Source organism: Lethenteron reissneri, chromosome 24 (genome assembly GCF_015708825.2).
Source record: "Lethenteron reissneri isolate LAM-NWPU_2019-01 chromosome 24, ASM1570882v1, whole genome shotgun sequence".
Classification (NCBI taxonomy): Eukaryota; Metazoa; Chordata; class Hyperoartia; order Petromyzontiformes; family Petromyzontidae; genus Lethenteron; species Lethenteron reissneri.
Window position 1 is genome coordinate 15,162,447 of NC_083802.1, and position 16,337 is coordinate 15,178,783.

The following is a 16,337-nucleotide window of genomic DNA, read 5'->3' on the forward strand; positions in this document are numbered from 1 at the left end:
ACACGAACGTGTAAGCGCCGGAGGTATACTAGTCAACGCTGCCGCGAATTCAAACGCTTATTGCTATTCCACAGTGCCACCTAGCCGTCTCAACGTCGCAGTGCATTTGGCGTTTCATGTTTCGGCTCCGCTGCGCAGGAACCTCTGAATTATCCAAGTGGCAGATGTTGACTGTGCTTGCCAATTTTAGATTTCTCGCTCATGGTATCGGTACTCATAGCACCGCAGGACTTGCTGACGACTAAATCCGATCGCTTAAAGGCACAAATATAGAGGGATGTTGTCTTCACCCACATTCTTAATAGGTTGGCTGTAAATAATTTTTAGACATATATGTATGTTTTTGCGTGGTCTGTTTTTTTGTATTATTTGGGCCATGCCTCCTCCCAATAAGCCCAGATAATTGTATTGAGAGTATTTAACATTTTTATTTGAAGGAAGCTATGCTCGTCTGCTGTGTGGTAATGGTTAGCACGCGGGACTGGCAATCTAAAGGTCGCCTGTTTGACTCGATCTCGCAGTGCGGTAGTTGAAATGTTGGCGCAGGTTGATCAATCAGTCGTACATCAGTCGATTGGCAGGATGCCTGTGGCGCCCCTCTTCTGATACGTCTGGTTGGCATGGAAGATTAGGCCAAATTCCCTCTAAAGGGGCTCTCCAGAGCTCCCACTCGTGGAGGCCCTTCCGCCAACAGTGGCTTAAGACATTACCTTTTACGCTCGACTGCTGCTGCTACTGCTGCTGCTGTTTCTCAGTCTGCTCAACTCCACGCTTACCAACACTCCACACTGGCGAGATGTTAACTACCTCGCCTGGTATATACAGGTCGTGGGTTTGATCCCAACCCTGCCCAACGCCTGAATATTTGGAGTTTGCATGTCTCTCTCCCTTTGTGTCACGTGCATTTTTCCCCGGGTCTTTCCCTCCACATTTAGAATCGACATGCATCTTTGAGTATTTGGATGTTGTAAATTTCCACAATCCACATCGTTGAGCTCTGGGACTAGGTCACCTCTGAAACAAAACTCTGTACCTCAGCTAATCGCTCAGTGGGGCCTTACACGGTCAAATAAAAAGTTGAGCTTATAGTTTTAATAGCTTGTTTTTCCCACAGCTACAGGAAGGTGGAGGAGCCGTCGGCGGCGCACCGCGACAACATGAAGAAGCTGCTGCGCCAGAGTTGGAACACGTGCCTGTGCCTCACCTACAGCATGGCCTTCCAGTGCGACTTCCGGGATCTCGCCGGCGAAATGCTCGCCCACCCGGGCGCCAAGTACTACCTCAACGACACGCTCGCCAGCTACCAGGCCGGTTAGTTACCACCTTCACACCAGAGGCAGGGTGGATTGCAAAAGTTGACGCATTAGCTCCCTCTGTTTATTTGTCTTTAACAGGATACGGTAAATCTGATGCAATTTTACCGAAACTTGAGTATAAAACTGTGTTGCTAATTGGTGATAAAAAACCAGCACGAAAGACAAGCCTTGTCTGCTAAAGGTGCCTAGTTCTGACGTCACGCTTTCCATGACATCTGTGGTTTGGAACGTACGGCTATTGTTGCCAATTAAATGCGTTCCTTTTGACTAATGCATGCTGAAAAGGCACATTTCGTGCATGTGCGTGATGTCTCTTGTATTTTTGTCAAAGCTGATTTTCACCAGTTTGTACACCCTTACATAACCAAATCACCTGGAATGCCCAGTTGTCATATCAGCGTGCACAAGTTGCGATGATGCTGTGGCATCAGATATCTGGACTAAAAAAACATGCATGTATGATCCCATGTCTGTTCCCTGCCTTAACAAACCCACATGAAACCAGCACAGTGAAGTCTGGTCAAGTAATCCCCACGACAAAGACATAGGGGAGGAGGCCCTGCCAAGCAGTGGATTGACAAGGCTCAACGTGTACCGAACCAAATGCGTCATTGAATTTTAAATCAGACGACACCCACTCCAGTCTGTAAATATGCATTTTGGTATTGCTTGCAAGATACCAATGTTTGCTTAAACATTACTTCCATGGTGGTGTTTATCTTGTCTATTTCACCCCAAGACAATATTGACAAATGGTTGCTTTATTGCCATTCTTGATTAAATTTGACATTCACAGTGTATGCTGTTAAACCTGGAATGGGCCACAATGGCCTGTTCATGGCCTGGCTTCAAATATGTGTGCAGCTTTTTGAGATGTCCTTATGTTAACTCAATGAACTGAACATTTTCATATCCAGTTACACGACTGCTTTTTGGTCAAGTCACGTTTTCACACTGGAAATGAGCACTTTCAGCAGGGGGTTGATATTCAAAGGTCTACATGTATTTGCATAAGCACGACTCTATACTGCATAGAGAAAAATTCAACACGCAAACTGCCAGCGTGGCTGTATCCATGACCGCCCATCAATGCCAGTTTTCAGCTCTGCCCAAAGCTTAGCGGTCACAACATGAGAGAACATGTCCTGTATTTGCCTTTTATTAAATAAAACTAAATACTGCAGGGAGTATAATTCAATTGTAATACAGTTGTCGTTTATGAAACACACAAGTTAATTTTGGAGCATTGAGAATGGCTCATTGAAATGGATTAAGACAGCATCCGGGTTTGAGTCAGCAGCACAGCGATTTATGGCAACGGACGGAGTCTGAAACCTTATTTCCGAGTATGGAAATAATTCAGGGTGACGCATACAACAATTACGCAGCACGTTATGGATAAGTTTTATTATACAAAAATAGCTAGGCCATTCTCAATTTCCCGCAGTGTTACTTTATTCCATGATCAAAATGCGGCAAAAATCCAAGTGAAATTATCCAATTGTGTTAACTTTAAACAACCCAAGATTCAAAGCTCAAACTGCAATAGCAAGAGGAACCCCCCCCCGCCCCCACCTTGCCCCCTTCCACTGAGGAGCAGGGGGAATAGTTGAATTCTGGCCGCAAGAGGTGGACTTGGCAGCGTTTTCACAAACGTAAACCACTGCTGTGTACGCTAGTGCGTGCGCGCGCTCTCGCAGTAAAATTGCAGAGTTCCCATTATTCTGGCTTCTTCGTGCCACGAGCTGGGCTTCTCCCGGGTGTCTCGATGGCAACTTGATGGAGGAAGTGATGAAGATGATGCTTGAGGCGGGTGTCATACAGAGTTCCAGGTGTTTGGGGGGGAAGGGGAGATACAAGCAGCAGCAGGTGTCACATGAAGTCTTCGTATTCGTCATATCCTGCAGGACCCTCGTCAAAAGCCTCGAGCTCGTCACGCAAGTTTGCCTTGAAGCCGCCACCTGGCATGCTCGCCCGTTTCTTCTTGTTCTTTACCTTCTTTTCCTGGGGAAAACAAACAAATGCCAGATTTTTTAAAATGCAAAACGTTACTGCCATAACATCGCACAGCTGACCACAAGCACAACGGATCAAGTCGGAGGTCGTTTACCAAAGCAGATAAACTGTTGTCGCCCAGTTGAAAAAAGGGGATCTGACCGTGATGTTAAATGGCGAGGTCAGAAATGTTTCAATAAAGAAAAACACCAGTGACCAATTCAATTGCAGTATTGTGGTTTTATAATGTACATTGATTGCAAAATTACAAAGTGATTATCTAAAGACATTTGAAAGCTCAGAAATAACAATGTATCCACTGTGTCTGCCGGAGCTAAAGAGGGTACCCAAATATGTAAATGTTTTTCCTGTTTCACAACACTCATTAAATGCAAACACAACTGATTATAACAGGTGGGACCAGCTCTACATTAATATATAATTACAACTTTTATTCTACCAGGTAAGGCCCACGAAGCTATATAGCTCTTTTTCATAAGCAACCTGGTCACAAATATTAGCTCATCAAATTGGTTTGTGGAAATGTATGGCAATAAAATACTCTAAATACATGTTTCTAAATGTAGAGGGGGGAAACTAGTAGACCCAGAGAGAAATCTACATGACCTGGGGAGAGAACATGCAAATTCCAAACATATAGGCTTCAGGGTCGAACCCACAACCTCCTGTATACCAGGCGAGGTAGTTAGCATACAGATGCACATCCTGCCAAATGCTAAATTTTCTGAAAGAAGTGTACACCACCTTCAATCCAAACCCACTGTGAATTGTTATATATTTAACATTACAAAGTGATTTTTCCTGGCATATTCAATTTCAACGACTATTCTGAGAATACTACTGAAACACACATGGAGTTTAACTGTACAAATAACAAATCAATGTAAACGGCTAAATACTTTTGTAAATCAAGTCAGATTGTCCGCTTGATGAGTCTCTTGTGTAAAATGCTGGTGGGCAATTCAAGCTGCAGATAGCTCTATATACCGGGCCTTGTGGTGGATATTTTAAAGGGTTCTCATGCAATTATAGACAAGGGTGTTTTAACAGTGATGTCACTCGCCCGGGGGTGGGGGGGGGACCCACCCATGGGCACCGACAGTGGGTCCCAAGTGACCTTTATGAAAACTCCTCCTAATCATGGTTACAACGGGGAGTACGAACACATTTGCGTCAGCGTACTGAATGTCAAATAATTGCTGGATGTGGCGCTTTCCAAACAGTGGGACTTGTCTGACCATTCTTCACCACGCAAAGGGATTATCCCCTTCCCTATTGATGTTGTTACCTGGAATGAACGTGGGTTACCAAATTCGTAGTGCAGTGCACAAATCTGTGTTCCACCCAATTATCAATTTACTTGTTACAAATCACAGTGCATAAGCACCAGTTGTTGGGTGATGCATTTACTCTGCAAATGCTAAACAGCCTATGCAACAAAAAGCAAACAGCTTCATCAACGACAACCACATCACCATAAGTCAAGAGTCTCTACCTCTTTTTAAAGGCTGAGCTATGAAGCCTGGCTGGTTTGGGTCAGCATAGAAAGGCTTCTCACATCCCCAGCTTTCAGCAGACTGCTCTCCCCACCGCCTCCACCAATAACCGTGACAACCTGGACCAAACCTCACTAGTGGTCATGGCAACGGGCTCAGAGTCTGGCTTGTCACCATTGCACAAGCATGAGGGTGCTCTCAATGGTGCACAGTGTGCTCTGAAATTCACGTGAATATTTTAAAAGTCAACTATTAGCGTATTGTAAATAAAATGAGTTCACAGGATTGCAAGATTTGCAAGTTTAAACACCTTTGGTAATGACTCGTAATTTCTGGAAAAAAACACTTAATCTTGGTAGTGGCTCATTCGGGAGCACGGCGGAGTGTCTTACAGCTTAATGCAGTCCCTCCAGAAAAACGCGATTATGCGATCGCAAGATTCCACGCAAAATCAGCCAAAGTCCGCATATTTATGCGGGGAGCGCGTTTTTTCAAATACGCCGCACTTTCGCCGCATAAATTGCAGATTTCCGCGCGCAAAATATGCGGGCTTGCATGATTTCATAATCCCCGCATTTTCGTTGCAAAAAGTCACATATATCTTAGCAGAAAGTTGAAAAATGTTGCGTTTACTTCACACAAGCGCAGCCATTTCCCCTGTTGCCATGGGAACGTTATGAAGTGTTAGAGGCTACGTAGTTAGTTTTATTCAGGAGTTTATGCAACTTTACAGTTGTAAGATTGCACTTTTTTGTTAGTAGTATGTAAATTTACATTACTGTAAGACTGTACTGTTACTGTATTGCTTACGTTACTGTGCACTGAAAACACTTATTTTAACAGAAGATGTCTGTTTTGTATAGCTACCTCTGTAAAACAGGAAGCACACATTTTATTTTTTAATATTTTATTTATTCATTTTTACAGAAGTTGTAGCATATTCATTTTGTAAAGCTACAGAACTTGTTCGACTCAATGTTTTGTAAGTTTGAGCCATCTGTTTGTTAAGGTCTGAAATAAAACAAGATGAGAACTTAAATATTCCCAGCACTTTCTGTGATGTAGTATGCTTGCTTATCATAGGAAGTAATAAGAAATGACTCTTTACATTAAAGTAGTAGCCTAGTGAATAGGGTGTTGGGGGAATCACTTTTTTTTCTCTTTTTCATCAAACCGCAGTTTTTGCAAGTTCCCGCAGTTTTTGCAAGTTCCCGCAATTTAATCGCATAAAATTGCATAATATCCCGCATATTCCATCGCATTTTTTAAGAAAACGTGCCGCATAATCAACGATTTTTGCCCGCAACAATCACCAAAAAACTCCGCGTTTTTCTGGAGGGACTGTTAATGAGAGCCCAAAGAGACTAATTGGAAGGGGTCAGAATGGCAGCAGTAACAGTGGCAGCACTATAATGGTACATTTAATGAGTCTTTGCATCCAAGTGCTTGTATACAATTGGTGGGACACGATTGCATGGCAGTTAGCACACCACTACCGTCTTTTCCCGCATATAGCCCACATACGCATATACCCCACAAAAAGCGTTTTGTGTAAAACAAATTTCAGATAGCCCGTACCTCCATATACCCTGCATGCATTCATATCTTTAACATCGTTACCGCAGCTTAATTCCATCGTATTAATACAAAGTTTACATTTGTTATACATTACACTATCAATTGTTAACATTACAATCATAACGTGCACAAAGAAAACAAACTAAACGGAAACGAGTGAACTTAAAACAGTAAATAAGTAACAAAAGGAAATATTCCATAAGTAACACAACTGGTAGATAAGTGTACTGTTAGGCTTACCAGAATTCGACCTCATCATATGACAGCTACTGGACCGGTAGTTACCCCTGTACAGTTTTAGCACTGGTAGATTGCGCACTGCGCAGACAATAGCGGCACTAAGCTAACGCCATTGCCTCCGGGCAACAAAGCCATTGGAAGTTTGAAACAAAGCTCATGGTCGCGACTCTATAGTGCTCAGCCAATAGCAGCGGCCTTAAGGGACTCTGCAATTATGATTCCACGTCTGGTAGACGCTTGTGCAATCCATAGCCTCAGCTGAAACGTTCGCACCCCCCTACAGCCACTGAAAGTATTACGGTAAACAAAGTGCGCTCACTTCAAACATTGTCGTTTCATTGTACAAACAATTCTAATCATTTAAAACGTGATAACATGTGCAATTTTAGTGCGAGTGGTTTATTCAGCAGTGCTTTAGTCAAAGGTAAGTGTTGCATAATGGATAGTCCTACCATGGAAAAATTGAACGAGTTATGACATGTCACACGTGTGAAATATATTTGGGATAGCCCGCACCTCCATATACCCAGCAAGGTCTTGTTTTGTTTGTAGAAAGTGGTATACCCCACAGGTTTTATGCGGGGAAATACGGTACATATCCAGTGACCTGCATAAAGAATGCTGGTCACGGCTAAGGTATCTGTGGAAAGTATCTCCACTGGGCCCACACTTCAACCCACACTAACTAGCCAGTGTGGTGAAGTATGGTTGAACCCCCCCCATGACCACAGTAGGAAGGAGGCCTTCATCCAGCAGTGGACTGACAGAGGGCTCTGAATGAAATTAAAACCTTGGTAAGAGAAAGGAAAACCAAAATTGCCCATGTTGTGATCAGCAATACTACTATACCCCTATGCCCACAGGATACTTGGACTAATTGCTCAGGTTACTCAATGACTTGCAAATTCTTAACCTGCCTGTAGTATCCTTTTATACAGTTAATAAAACCGTGTACATACAATGCGCAAGTCTGCATTTCACTAAACATACCAAATAGGATGAAAACTCATATCTTGACAAAACTTACATGTTTCGATTTAAAGCTTTCGTGACTGCAGGGATTCAGTCTTTACCGAAAGAACCAAGAAGAAGAAAACTTACATGCAAAAAAAAAACTCCATGGCAACAATTGTCACTGCTTACACTGGTCACACTTTTTCTGGTATTAGGTATTCCAACGGTTTAAAGGTAATTTTGGGGTGCTGATTCCAAATCTGGCATCAGTTTTTGTCTATCACATCAGGTTTTTGAGATATCAAATATTGCAGTTTCAATAAAAACTGCAGAAGAAAGATATTAAATAAATGTGGATATCTACATAAAATTATATTATAAACACACTATCCTAAAAATACAGCACCATATTTTAACACTAAAGCAGCCACTGACTCGCAACAACTTGCAATCATAAGTGACAGAGTTAATTTCAGGTAAAATCGATGAAATGGGGTATGCCGATATCATAAAAATGATGTGATAGAGCAAATCTGAGATCAGATTTGGAATCAGCAACCTGAAATTAGTCTAAAACAGCTGCAAAAGTCCAGGCCAGAATATTTTTTTTGTTGACCAGTGTTATTTACTGCGGCTGTGTTGTGTCTCCACATGGTGTGCAAGAGACTTGCTTGAAGAACGATGATGTGTATGAATGCTCAAGTGCTGCGAGGTGACAAACAGCAGGTGCACTTACCTTGTCTGCCTTCTGTTTCTCAACACACAGGACGTTTAAAGTGGAGCTGAGCTTTTTCGCATCCTCCATTTCCACTGCAAGGAGCACAAGGCGGGAGGGGGGGGAAATGGTTACCAATCGGGCACTTATGGTGCGGTGCTGGAGGAAGCTTTTCAAGCGAAAAGCGCCTTAGGAGCGATGAAAGTGCACATGATTGTTCACGTTTGCGTTCGGAGTTCTCATGAAAACCATTTCATGGAGATTCTTGAGTTGGTCAAAACACCGGGAATGATTTTCAAAAATGGGGAAAATGCAGTGTGGCTTAAAATCCAGTGCAATTTCTTCGAGGCTTTTTCAGTGCAAAACTCTCAAAAAATGTTCACCATTAAGTTGAATGCCTTTTTTTCCCACATCTAGATTTAAATGAAAGATTGTTTCACTTTAAGATGTTGAAATGCACAAGGTGTCTTGTACAAAATTAACACGATTATACGCAATGCGTAGAATAAAGGCTGCACAATGTTTATCATTTCAAATGTCCTGTGACAAGTGCACGGCTCAGTGGCAATATACAAAGTCATATCATTGCTCCGAGCTTAAAGTAAAAAAATATATTAAAAGAACAAATTGTACACAAATGCAAGCTGTACCAATTTCTCATCCGTACCCTTGTCTTAATTCAACAAATGAGCTCAAATGTCACTGCCTGTCAGCTGCTGTGCAGCACAAGCAGGTTTTTTTGTTTCATGGAACAATTAAGAATCATAGCCATAAGGTGGAACTCGGGAACTAAAAGCACCAGACATGGCCATGTACAATTATGCAATGCCACAACATGCAAATAATATATATTTGTTCAATAAACCTGAACGGAAGAAAATAATCTATTGTGCCGGTTAATTTTGCATCTTATTAACTGTGACACCAGAAGCAAAGGAGCATTTGCAAACATCTGGCAGGCATGTCCAGCGGATGTTGATTTGTTAGAATGTCAAATGTGAGCCGCGAATTTTATTAAATTCGCTGCTCACGTTTCCAACCCATTTGCCACTTTGCTCATCGAGGCTCTGTTAGATAAATTGCAGTGAAATGGCCACCTGTACTGAGACTCGAAGAATAAATGCACACTTCCATTCCATTTGTGCTTCTCGCCCAAGTGTAGCAGTTGTTTATCTAGGGAAGCTTCTGAGTTTCAAGTCACTCCAAATTGGATCTTGCACAGTGGGAAGATTGGCCAATGCGCCTCAATATTTTATTGTGGGAGGAAATTGGCGTGCTCGGATAAATATTTTATACAAAACCATGCTTTGCATGCAGTTGGGCAACTGCTACAAATGCTTGGAACTTTATCAGTATTGCAAGAGGAACGATTTTTACCGTACATCACATTCACGTGTTCTGGCCATGTAGTAAAATATCTTTAGATACTTAAAACTCGCCTTTTGCCCATCCAATGACGGGTGTATTGCAGTAAATCTGAAACTTGCAAGCTTAAAGCAGACCGCGACGTGATATTCATTGCATCAATTCGTGTGCAATTTGTAAGGGCGCGGTGACACAGACCTATTTCATTTCAAGGTTATAATCCCTTGTTCATCATGACGTCCTTTTTACTTTGATGTCTCAATAGCGTTACGGAGATTGCGTGACGGCGAGGGTTCTGCCTTTGTAGTGAGGGTTGTAACTTGACGCCGAAGAGGGGGGAGGAGGCACCTCAGCCCCCCATGTGGAGTGACGTCAGCCGCTAATTAGTATGAAAGAGGGGGGTGTCTATATGGAGAACGTCACCTGTTCATGATTAGTAATGAGGGGGGCTGGTCGATGTGGAGTGCCGTGATGAGCGTTTGGGGCAAATATTCCTGGGTGAGTAGGTCTACAATAAATATTCAACTTTCATTTATTCCCTTGCTGTTCAGGGGTCACAATTTAAAAGTAAATTCCTTGTTTATTTTTTCATCTCGTATGCATTCCTATTGGCTGATTTACAGTTTGTTTTACCCTATTAGCCTAAAGGTAACATTAGTACATGTGTATTCACTGTAAATAACGTATTCTCATACATGTGGATGCATGTGAGAATAATAATGGATATGTGTTGAGATACTTCAACATGAGACGCTTTTGTAAAATAGAGATTGATGTATCCCTGTGCCTCGCAACATCTGCAAGAGGTGTTATTTTATATCAGATACAACTCCAGGTGAAATGCTGCCATCTAGCGACATGCGGGGAATCTTGCATCACCATTACACATTGGCTCATGGGGGTCACCGTCCCCCCCCCCCACTGGACATGTAAGTAGTCAGGTATTTGTGACGTATATGCCCGGTGCAAGTGAAACGCCGCTTTGTGGGGTGAACTCACGGCTGATGCAGATGTCACGAAACAGGGCCTCCAGGAAACCCACGTAATGCGCAGACTTCTCGTACTGTGTGACCTTCCGTCGGAGGGCATTTCCAAACTCCACAAAGTCTTCCTTCGTCACAGGGTTCAAAGCATCTACGCTCACGTCCTCTGTGCTTCTTTCGCCTAACAAACAAAAGTTTCAGGAAGCGACAAATTAAAAACAATAGGGTGGCACAGTAGCCCGTGCACTGAACTAAGCAAGACCCATCTTTACCAACTGGCACTGACTAGCATGGTGAAGTATGGTAAAACAACCCCCATGATTGACACAGCATGGGGAGGCCTTTATCCAGCAGTTTAACAACAAAGGGGCAGAAACATACCATTTATCAGTGGAGTGAATCTGCCAAAATTATTGGTTGGCTAGAATTGTTATTTTTTCTGCCACACTACTTTGGGAATAACGGTGAGTGTAGACTTGGAAATTGTATGCAAAGTGTTTACAGTAAAGGCCAAAGTTTGCCCGAACAAAAATCCTTAACGAACAAAACTTTACTTGTGCCAACAAAAATATACGTTTTTGGATTTCATGTTTGTGCATTAGTAACAAATTCCCCATGTCATTTTCAATATAGTCCAACACAATTCAAGCTCTGAACATAGTTACCATTGTGGCTTCAAATAGTTTATATTAAGACGCGTCAATATTCACCACTGAACATGTTAGCACTTGCAGTAATTTACTGCAGTGTCAATAATCAAACAATTTCCCCGCACCTCCGGGTAGCACGGTGGACTATGTATGGTGCAAAATAAGTTCAACGTAACATACATACATGCACTTTGAAAACATTTTCGAGTCACATTAAACACATTTTTTGCTCCCTTGTCATTCAAGATCCCTCCCTGCACCTTAAAAATAAAACCAACCCAAAAAAAAACCAGTCTTAAAATAACGACAAACGCAGGATCCGAAACATACCGAAGGTCTCAAGTGCAACATGAAGGTCGGCCTCCTCCTGAAGTTTCTGGAGGCGCAGTTTTTCTAACCGCTCCTCCTCTGGGCTCTGTTTTCTCGTCGGCTCGGTCGCTGCCTGAATAGGCAAGTGGTCGCGCACACAGACAACGATCCTTCATACATAGCTTTTAAGACTGTTGGGGCAATTGCTGTGAGCTAGCACCTCTAATAGGCTAGAACAGCGCACGAGGGGGTAGGATGGCCAGTACCACACCCAGCCCCCTTCATCTCCCAAGTGCCGATTGTTTACACACTGCACCATTGATGGCCAAGTCAACCTCGGAAAGGCCAGGATGGGTTCAGCTATTCGCTACTTCCGTTAGCATGAGCTGGGAATCGAACCACTTCCCCCACACATACGCATGCCACGCACAACCAGAATAGCATTCAGTCATGTCTGGCAGACAGTTAATATGACTGCTGCAAGAGTAGTTCATGGTTTCTTCAATGTGGGGACTTTAGCAATTAAAAATAGCGGAGGACAGTAATTGTAGGATGGACGATTTCACAAAGAGCACATGTATATTTACTAATGCTACAGCATGTGGATATTGTTTCATGAAACATTTTGACTAACGTGTGCGCTATTACAGTTCACGCAGGAATATTCGAGTATATTACAGTTCACGCAGGAATATTCGAGTATAAACAAACTACCTTCTCGTTGACCTCTTTCTTTGCTTTTACTTTTTCTGGTTTCTTTTTCTTCTCAGCGGCTTTCACCTCTGCAGAGATAAATATGGTAAAAGCTGTTTACAGAAACCACTTTAGCCTAGCCCATCACAATGTAATTCTGCAACTACTTAACGGGTGACCAATGTGGTTGCGAGTATCCCCTTACCTGTGTTAGCTTTTGCTTCTCTTTTTTCCTCTTCCTCATCATCCCAGTTGTCCTGTGCAACACGATCGGAAATCACTCATTAAAGATCTTTGACGTCGATAAGCAACCTAATTACTATGCACCACTCCCAGCGGTAATTAACAAAGCCTAAAATTTTTTTTTAAAGGATAAATGCCACCGCCAATAAAACATTTGTCTTTGCGTACCACGTGGTGTAATAATACAAGGGTTGAGGGACTCGTATTAAAACATCATTTCACTGGGATGACATTTTTATAATTGCGCATGATTATAGTGGTGAATCCGTTAAGGTTTGTATGAAACTAAGGTTCGTATTAACACCCGTTTTGTCTCTTGATTAGCAAGGGTGAAGTTTGCAGCAGAGTAAACATATCCAGGTCCCCTAAGCCTCGACTCTGGGATATCAAAAGCCTTTTGGCATTTCGAATACAGTTTACTCTGGCTATTTCCCCACGGGGAAAATGTCGCAATGTAGTTCTTATCTTACCACTTTCAATTCTTTCAGTTCGTTTTTCCCCCCTGCCACTCCCAACAGTTTTGTATAATCCCACTTGCCAACGCCGCTGGTGTCCAGATTTTAATTTCCCTACGGGGTGAACTGCAGTTAAACCGTTTTGACACGTCAACACAATCAACCGCTTGTAATTCACCATATGCTACGTCTGGGTAATTGCTGTGCTGCGGTTTACGCTGTACTGCGTCGTGGGGCAGAAAAGACAGCATGTTGCAAATCCATGGCGGTACAGTCACATCTACATTGGGGGTACAATGTAGATGTGCTTGTATAAAGGGGCAGGGTTAACTCCCTGCAACGTTAGGGTCCTTCAATTGTGGGGGGTATCCAACCCCCCTTCTCGAACCACGGTTCTTTTTAACACGAGACATCCTTAAGAGGTTACAATCGATTTTTAGGTACCCCTAACTATGTGCACGGGACTTTGGTAAATCCACTGTTGGATGAGGGCTTCCTCAAGTCATCATGTGAGCCACACTTCAATACTGCACGCAGGTCTGTGCGGGCTGGTGATAGCGGGGAGCACAGACAGAGGAGCTTAGAAGTACAGCACGATGGATTTCGCTCCACTACCTACCTACGAATATAAAATCCACTTTTTGCCATGAGGCCTCGATAGTTCTCGGGTCTATCCTACTCCCGTGCCCGCCCTCTAACCCGCTCGGGACCGCGCCCTGTTGCCGCTGCTGCCACTGCCGAGTTCGGGCGGCTAGAGAGCGCGTTTCCCCCCCCCCCCCCCGCTTCGTACAATTACCACGTTTACCAATGTTAATGACCTCTCTTGTGGTTAATGGCAGTTAACGAGACCATGCGGTCTCGGCGGAGCCGGTCCGAGACCTGTGGAGCTGCTCTTCTTTAGTTCTGAACCTCACCCACCACCACCACCGCTCCCCACCAGACCAGGCAAATCATGTTCGAATTCCGGACCAGGGCTGTTCAGGGGCTAAACCACGAGGCCGGTTCTCTTACGAACACAAGCCCATCACATCCGGCGAGGTTCAATCCCGGACCGAGACCGGCTCTGGACCCAGGGCTTGGTCCGTTCGCGATGCGGTTTTGGGGTTCTGGCACAAGTCCCGATTGGGATCCCAGGTTCAAGTTTGGTCCGCGATCCCGGTTCGGTTCATTCTCGGACCCGATTTGGTCCTGTTACGATACACGTTGCAGTCCTGGCTCACGCCAAGTTGTAGTTCTGGTGCCGCTTTAAGTTTCATCCTTGCTCAGTCCCATTCGAGATCTCGCCCTGGTCTGGTTCATTCGTGATCGATCAGATTCTAGTCCTGATAACGAAGCAGTCTTGATAGGGGCGGGTGGGAAGGGGCGGTTCTGGTCCATAGGCCTGGTCTGGTTTGAGGCCTAGTCCGGCCACGGCCCGGTTTTACAGAAAAAAACCGGTTTTGCTTTAGCTTCTGAGCCCCCCCCCCCTTCCCAGCCCTTATCCTGATCAATCATTCCGCTGTCCCGTCTCGATACGGTCACCATTCACTGCCCCCCCCCCCAACACACACACCACCCCCGGCATGCGCGACCCCTCGACTCGGCGTCCCGGCACCTTCACGTCGTCATCCTCGTCCTCGCCCGCCCACTTGTCTATCGCCAACGCCGGCTTGGGCGCCTCCGCAACGAATTCTTCCACGTCTGCTGCCAAACCCAAGACACACACACCACACAGACCCCCCTTTAATAGCCTTAGACTGTGACACACACCACACAGACCCCCCCCCCCCCTTGTAGCCTTAACAGACTGACACACACACCACACAGAACCCCCCCTTGTAGCCTTAACAGACTGTGACACACACACAGATACCCCCGTGTCGCCTTTAACAGACCGTTGGAACAAGTTGCGGCAAGCAAGCGAATAGCAGCGGCATCTATGCAGGCCGGCAGGTGCCGTGGCACAACAACGAGGGGGTCTAGGGTGGCGTGGGTGGCGCACGGCACCACGCCCGACACACACCCCCGCACACCGTGACACGCGGCTCGCTTCATTCTACCGATTATCGAGTCGCGAGGCAGCAGCAAGAGAGGGAGAGAATGGCCCGTGTCTCTCCCCCCTCCTCCTCCTCACACTCCCCACCAGCGTGGCCGCCTCTCTCCACTCACCCCACGAGTCCGGCTCCGCCATCTTGGCCGCTGACACACGCGCCCGGGGTGGGGGGGGGGGGTCACGCGCAAGGGATGCCGGGAAGTGACGTCAAGGACGCGCGCGCGTGCGTGGTGACGTCAACGGCGCAGCGCGCGTGGTGACGTCGACGGAGCAGCGAGCTTGCGTGGTGACGTTGACGGAGCCGCGCGCGTGCGTGGTGACGTTGACGGAGCAGCGCGCGCGTGCGTGGTGACGTTGACGGAGCAGCGCGCGCGTGCGTGGTGACGTCGACGGAGCAGCGCGCGCGTGCGTGGTGACGTCAACGGAGCCGCGCGCGCGTGCGTGGTGACGTCGCGGAGACGTCACAGCGCGTCGATGAGCGTGACGTCACGTACCCGGTATCGTGACGCGTCACTTATAATTTTATTACTTAATAACAAGCACCATTTTCTATGGTTCTTTAGGTAAAGTCACGTGGATAGGAAAAAATAATAACAATAAAATAAAAATAAAGTGAATAAAAAATAATAAAAATATCACGACGTTTCGATCGCAACACAAGCAGTCGTCATCAGGAACAGGGAGCTTAGCCTCTGAAGGCAAGCGGTTCAAAGTTCATGTATTAGGTGTAGCCCTGTGAGCCATTCAGCTCTTGAATCGGGTACAACCGCAACAAACAAAAAACAAAAACATGAACAAGAAAACATCTTAAAGTGAATATGTGACTAAGTGCAAACAGAAAATCCAAGAAAAGACAGCAAAAATATTGCAGAAAAATCACCGTCTACACCAACGCTGTGTGCAAAAATCCCAGTGGGATGCAAGTCAAACAACAACAGCCACAAGATAACTTAGATTAAGGCCATCAGTCTAACTCTGTACTACAACAAACAAACATGGCCAAACCAATACACTTTTCGAAATCACCAAAATAAAGACATCCAAGAAGGTTAGCATGGCATCCTTTTCTACCTCCATGGTGAATTTAATTGCTGGGTTACTTTCTACAGGTAGGCATCAGTAACCCATACTGACGTGGCGTTCAGAAAGTTACAACAAAACGAAAATACGATAAGAATGCTGTTGTCACTACCAGTATTTTGCACAAACAACGCAACACCGAGGTGGTATTTAAGGTATAGAACAGGCGACGTTTCGGGCAATAGGCCTTTCTTTAAAACAGAGGCTAGAGA

The 16,337-nt window shown here is 44.8% G+C and overlaps 2 protein-coding genes across 4 annotated transcripts in view; one reads left to right on the forward strand and one right to left on the reverse strand.

Annotated features, from left to right (window-relative positions):
- Positions 1-9,745, forward strand: part of SPG11 (SPG11 vesicle trafficking associated, spatacsin) — a 109,779-nt gene extending 100,034 nt beyond the window's left edge. For both annotated transcript variants that reach the window (XM_061558395.1, XM_061558396.1), the window contains exons 41-42: positions 1,115-1,311; positions 8,367-9,745. In XM_061558395.1, coding sequence (XP_061414379.1) covers positions 1,115-1,311; positions 8,367-8,386 — 217 coding nt within the window. In that variant the 3' untranslated portion in view covers positions 8,387-9,745. The remainder of the gene's footprint in view (positions 1-1,114; positions 1,312-8,366) is intronic.
- Positions 2,298-15,239, reverse strand: EIF3J (eukaryotic translation initiation factor 3 subunit J). 2 transcript variants are annotated; one of them, XM_061558457.1, is made up of 8 exons: positions 15,162-15,239; positions 14,608-14,693; positions 12,521-12,572; positions 12,337-12,404; positions 11,644-11,755; positions 10,680-10,844; positions 8,337-8,410; positions 2,298-3,320 (listed from the first exon to the last, which is right to left on the reverse strand). In XM_061558457.1, the coding sequence occupies exons 1-8, from the start codon at positions 15,181-15,183 to the stop codon at positions 3,189-3,191; spliced, it is 711 nt and encodes a 236-aa protein (XP_061414441.1). In that variant the 5' UTR covers positions 15,184-15,239; the 3' UTR covers positions 2,298-3,188. The 2 variants fall into 2 exon arrangements, with proteins under 2 accessions (XP_061414441.1, XP_061414439.1); XM_061558455.1 differs by having other exon boundaries at positions 14,608-14,696; positions 15,162-15,235.
- Between the last annotated feature and the right edge of the window lie 1,098 nt (positions 15,240-16,337).

What these genes read in the sequence shown, in the direction of transcription:
- EIF3J (XM_061558455.1), bottom strand. Translation starts at nt 15,183, where the DNA reads ATGGCGGAGCCGGACTCGTGGG. An exon ending in GGCGGAGCCGGACTCGTGGG is followed by an intron (nt 14,697 to 15,161) that starts GTGAGTGGAGAG and finishes TGGGTTTGGCAG; the next exon opens with CAGACGTGGAAGAATTCGTT. An exon ending in AGAAACAGAAGGCAGACAAG is followed by an intron (nt 3,321 to 8,336) that starts GTAAGTGCACCT and finishes TGTTTTCCCCAG; the next exon opens with GAAAAGAAGGTAAAGAACAA.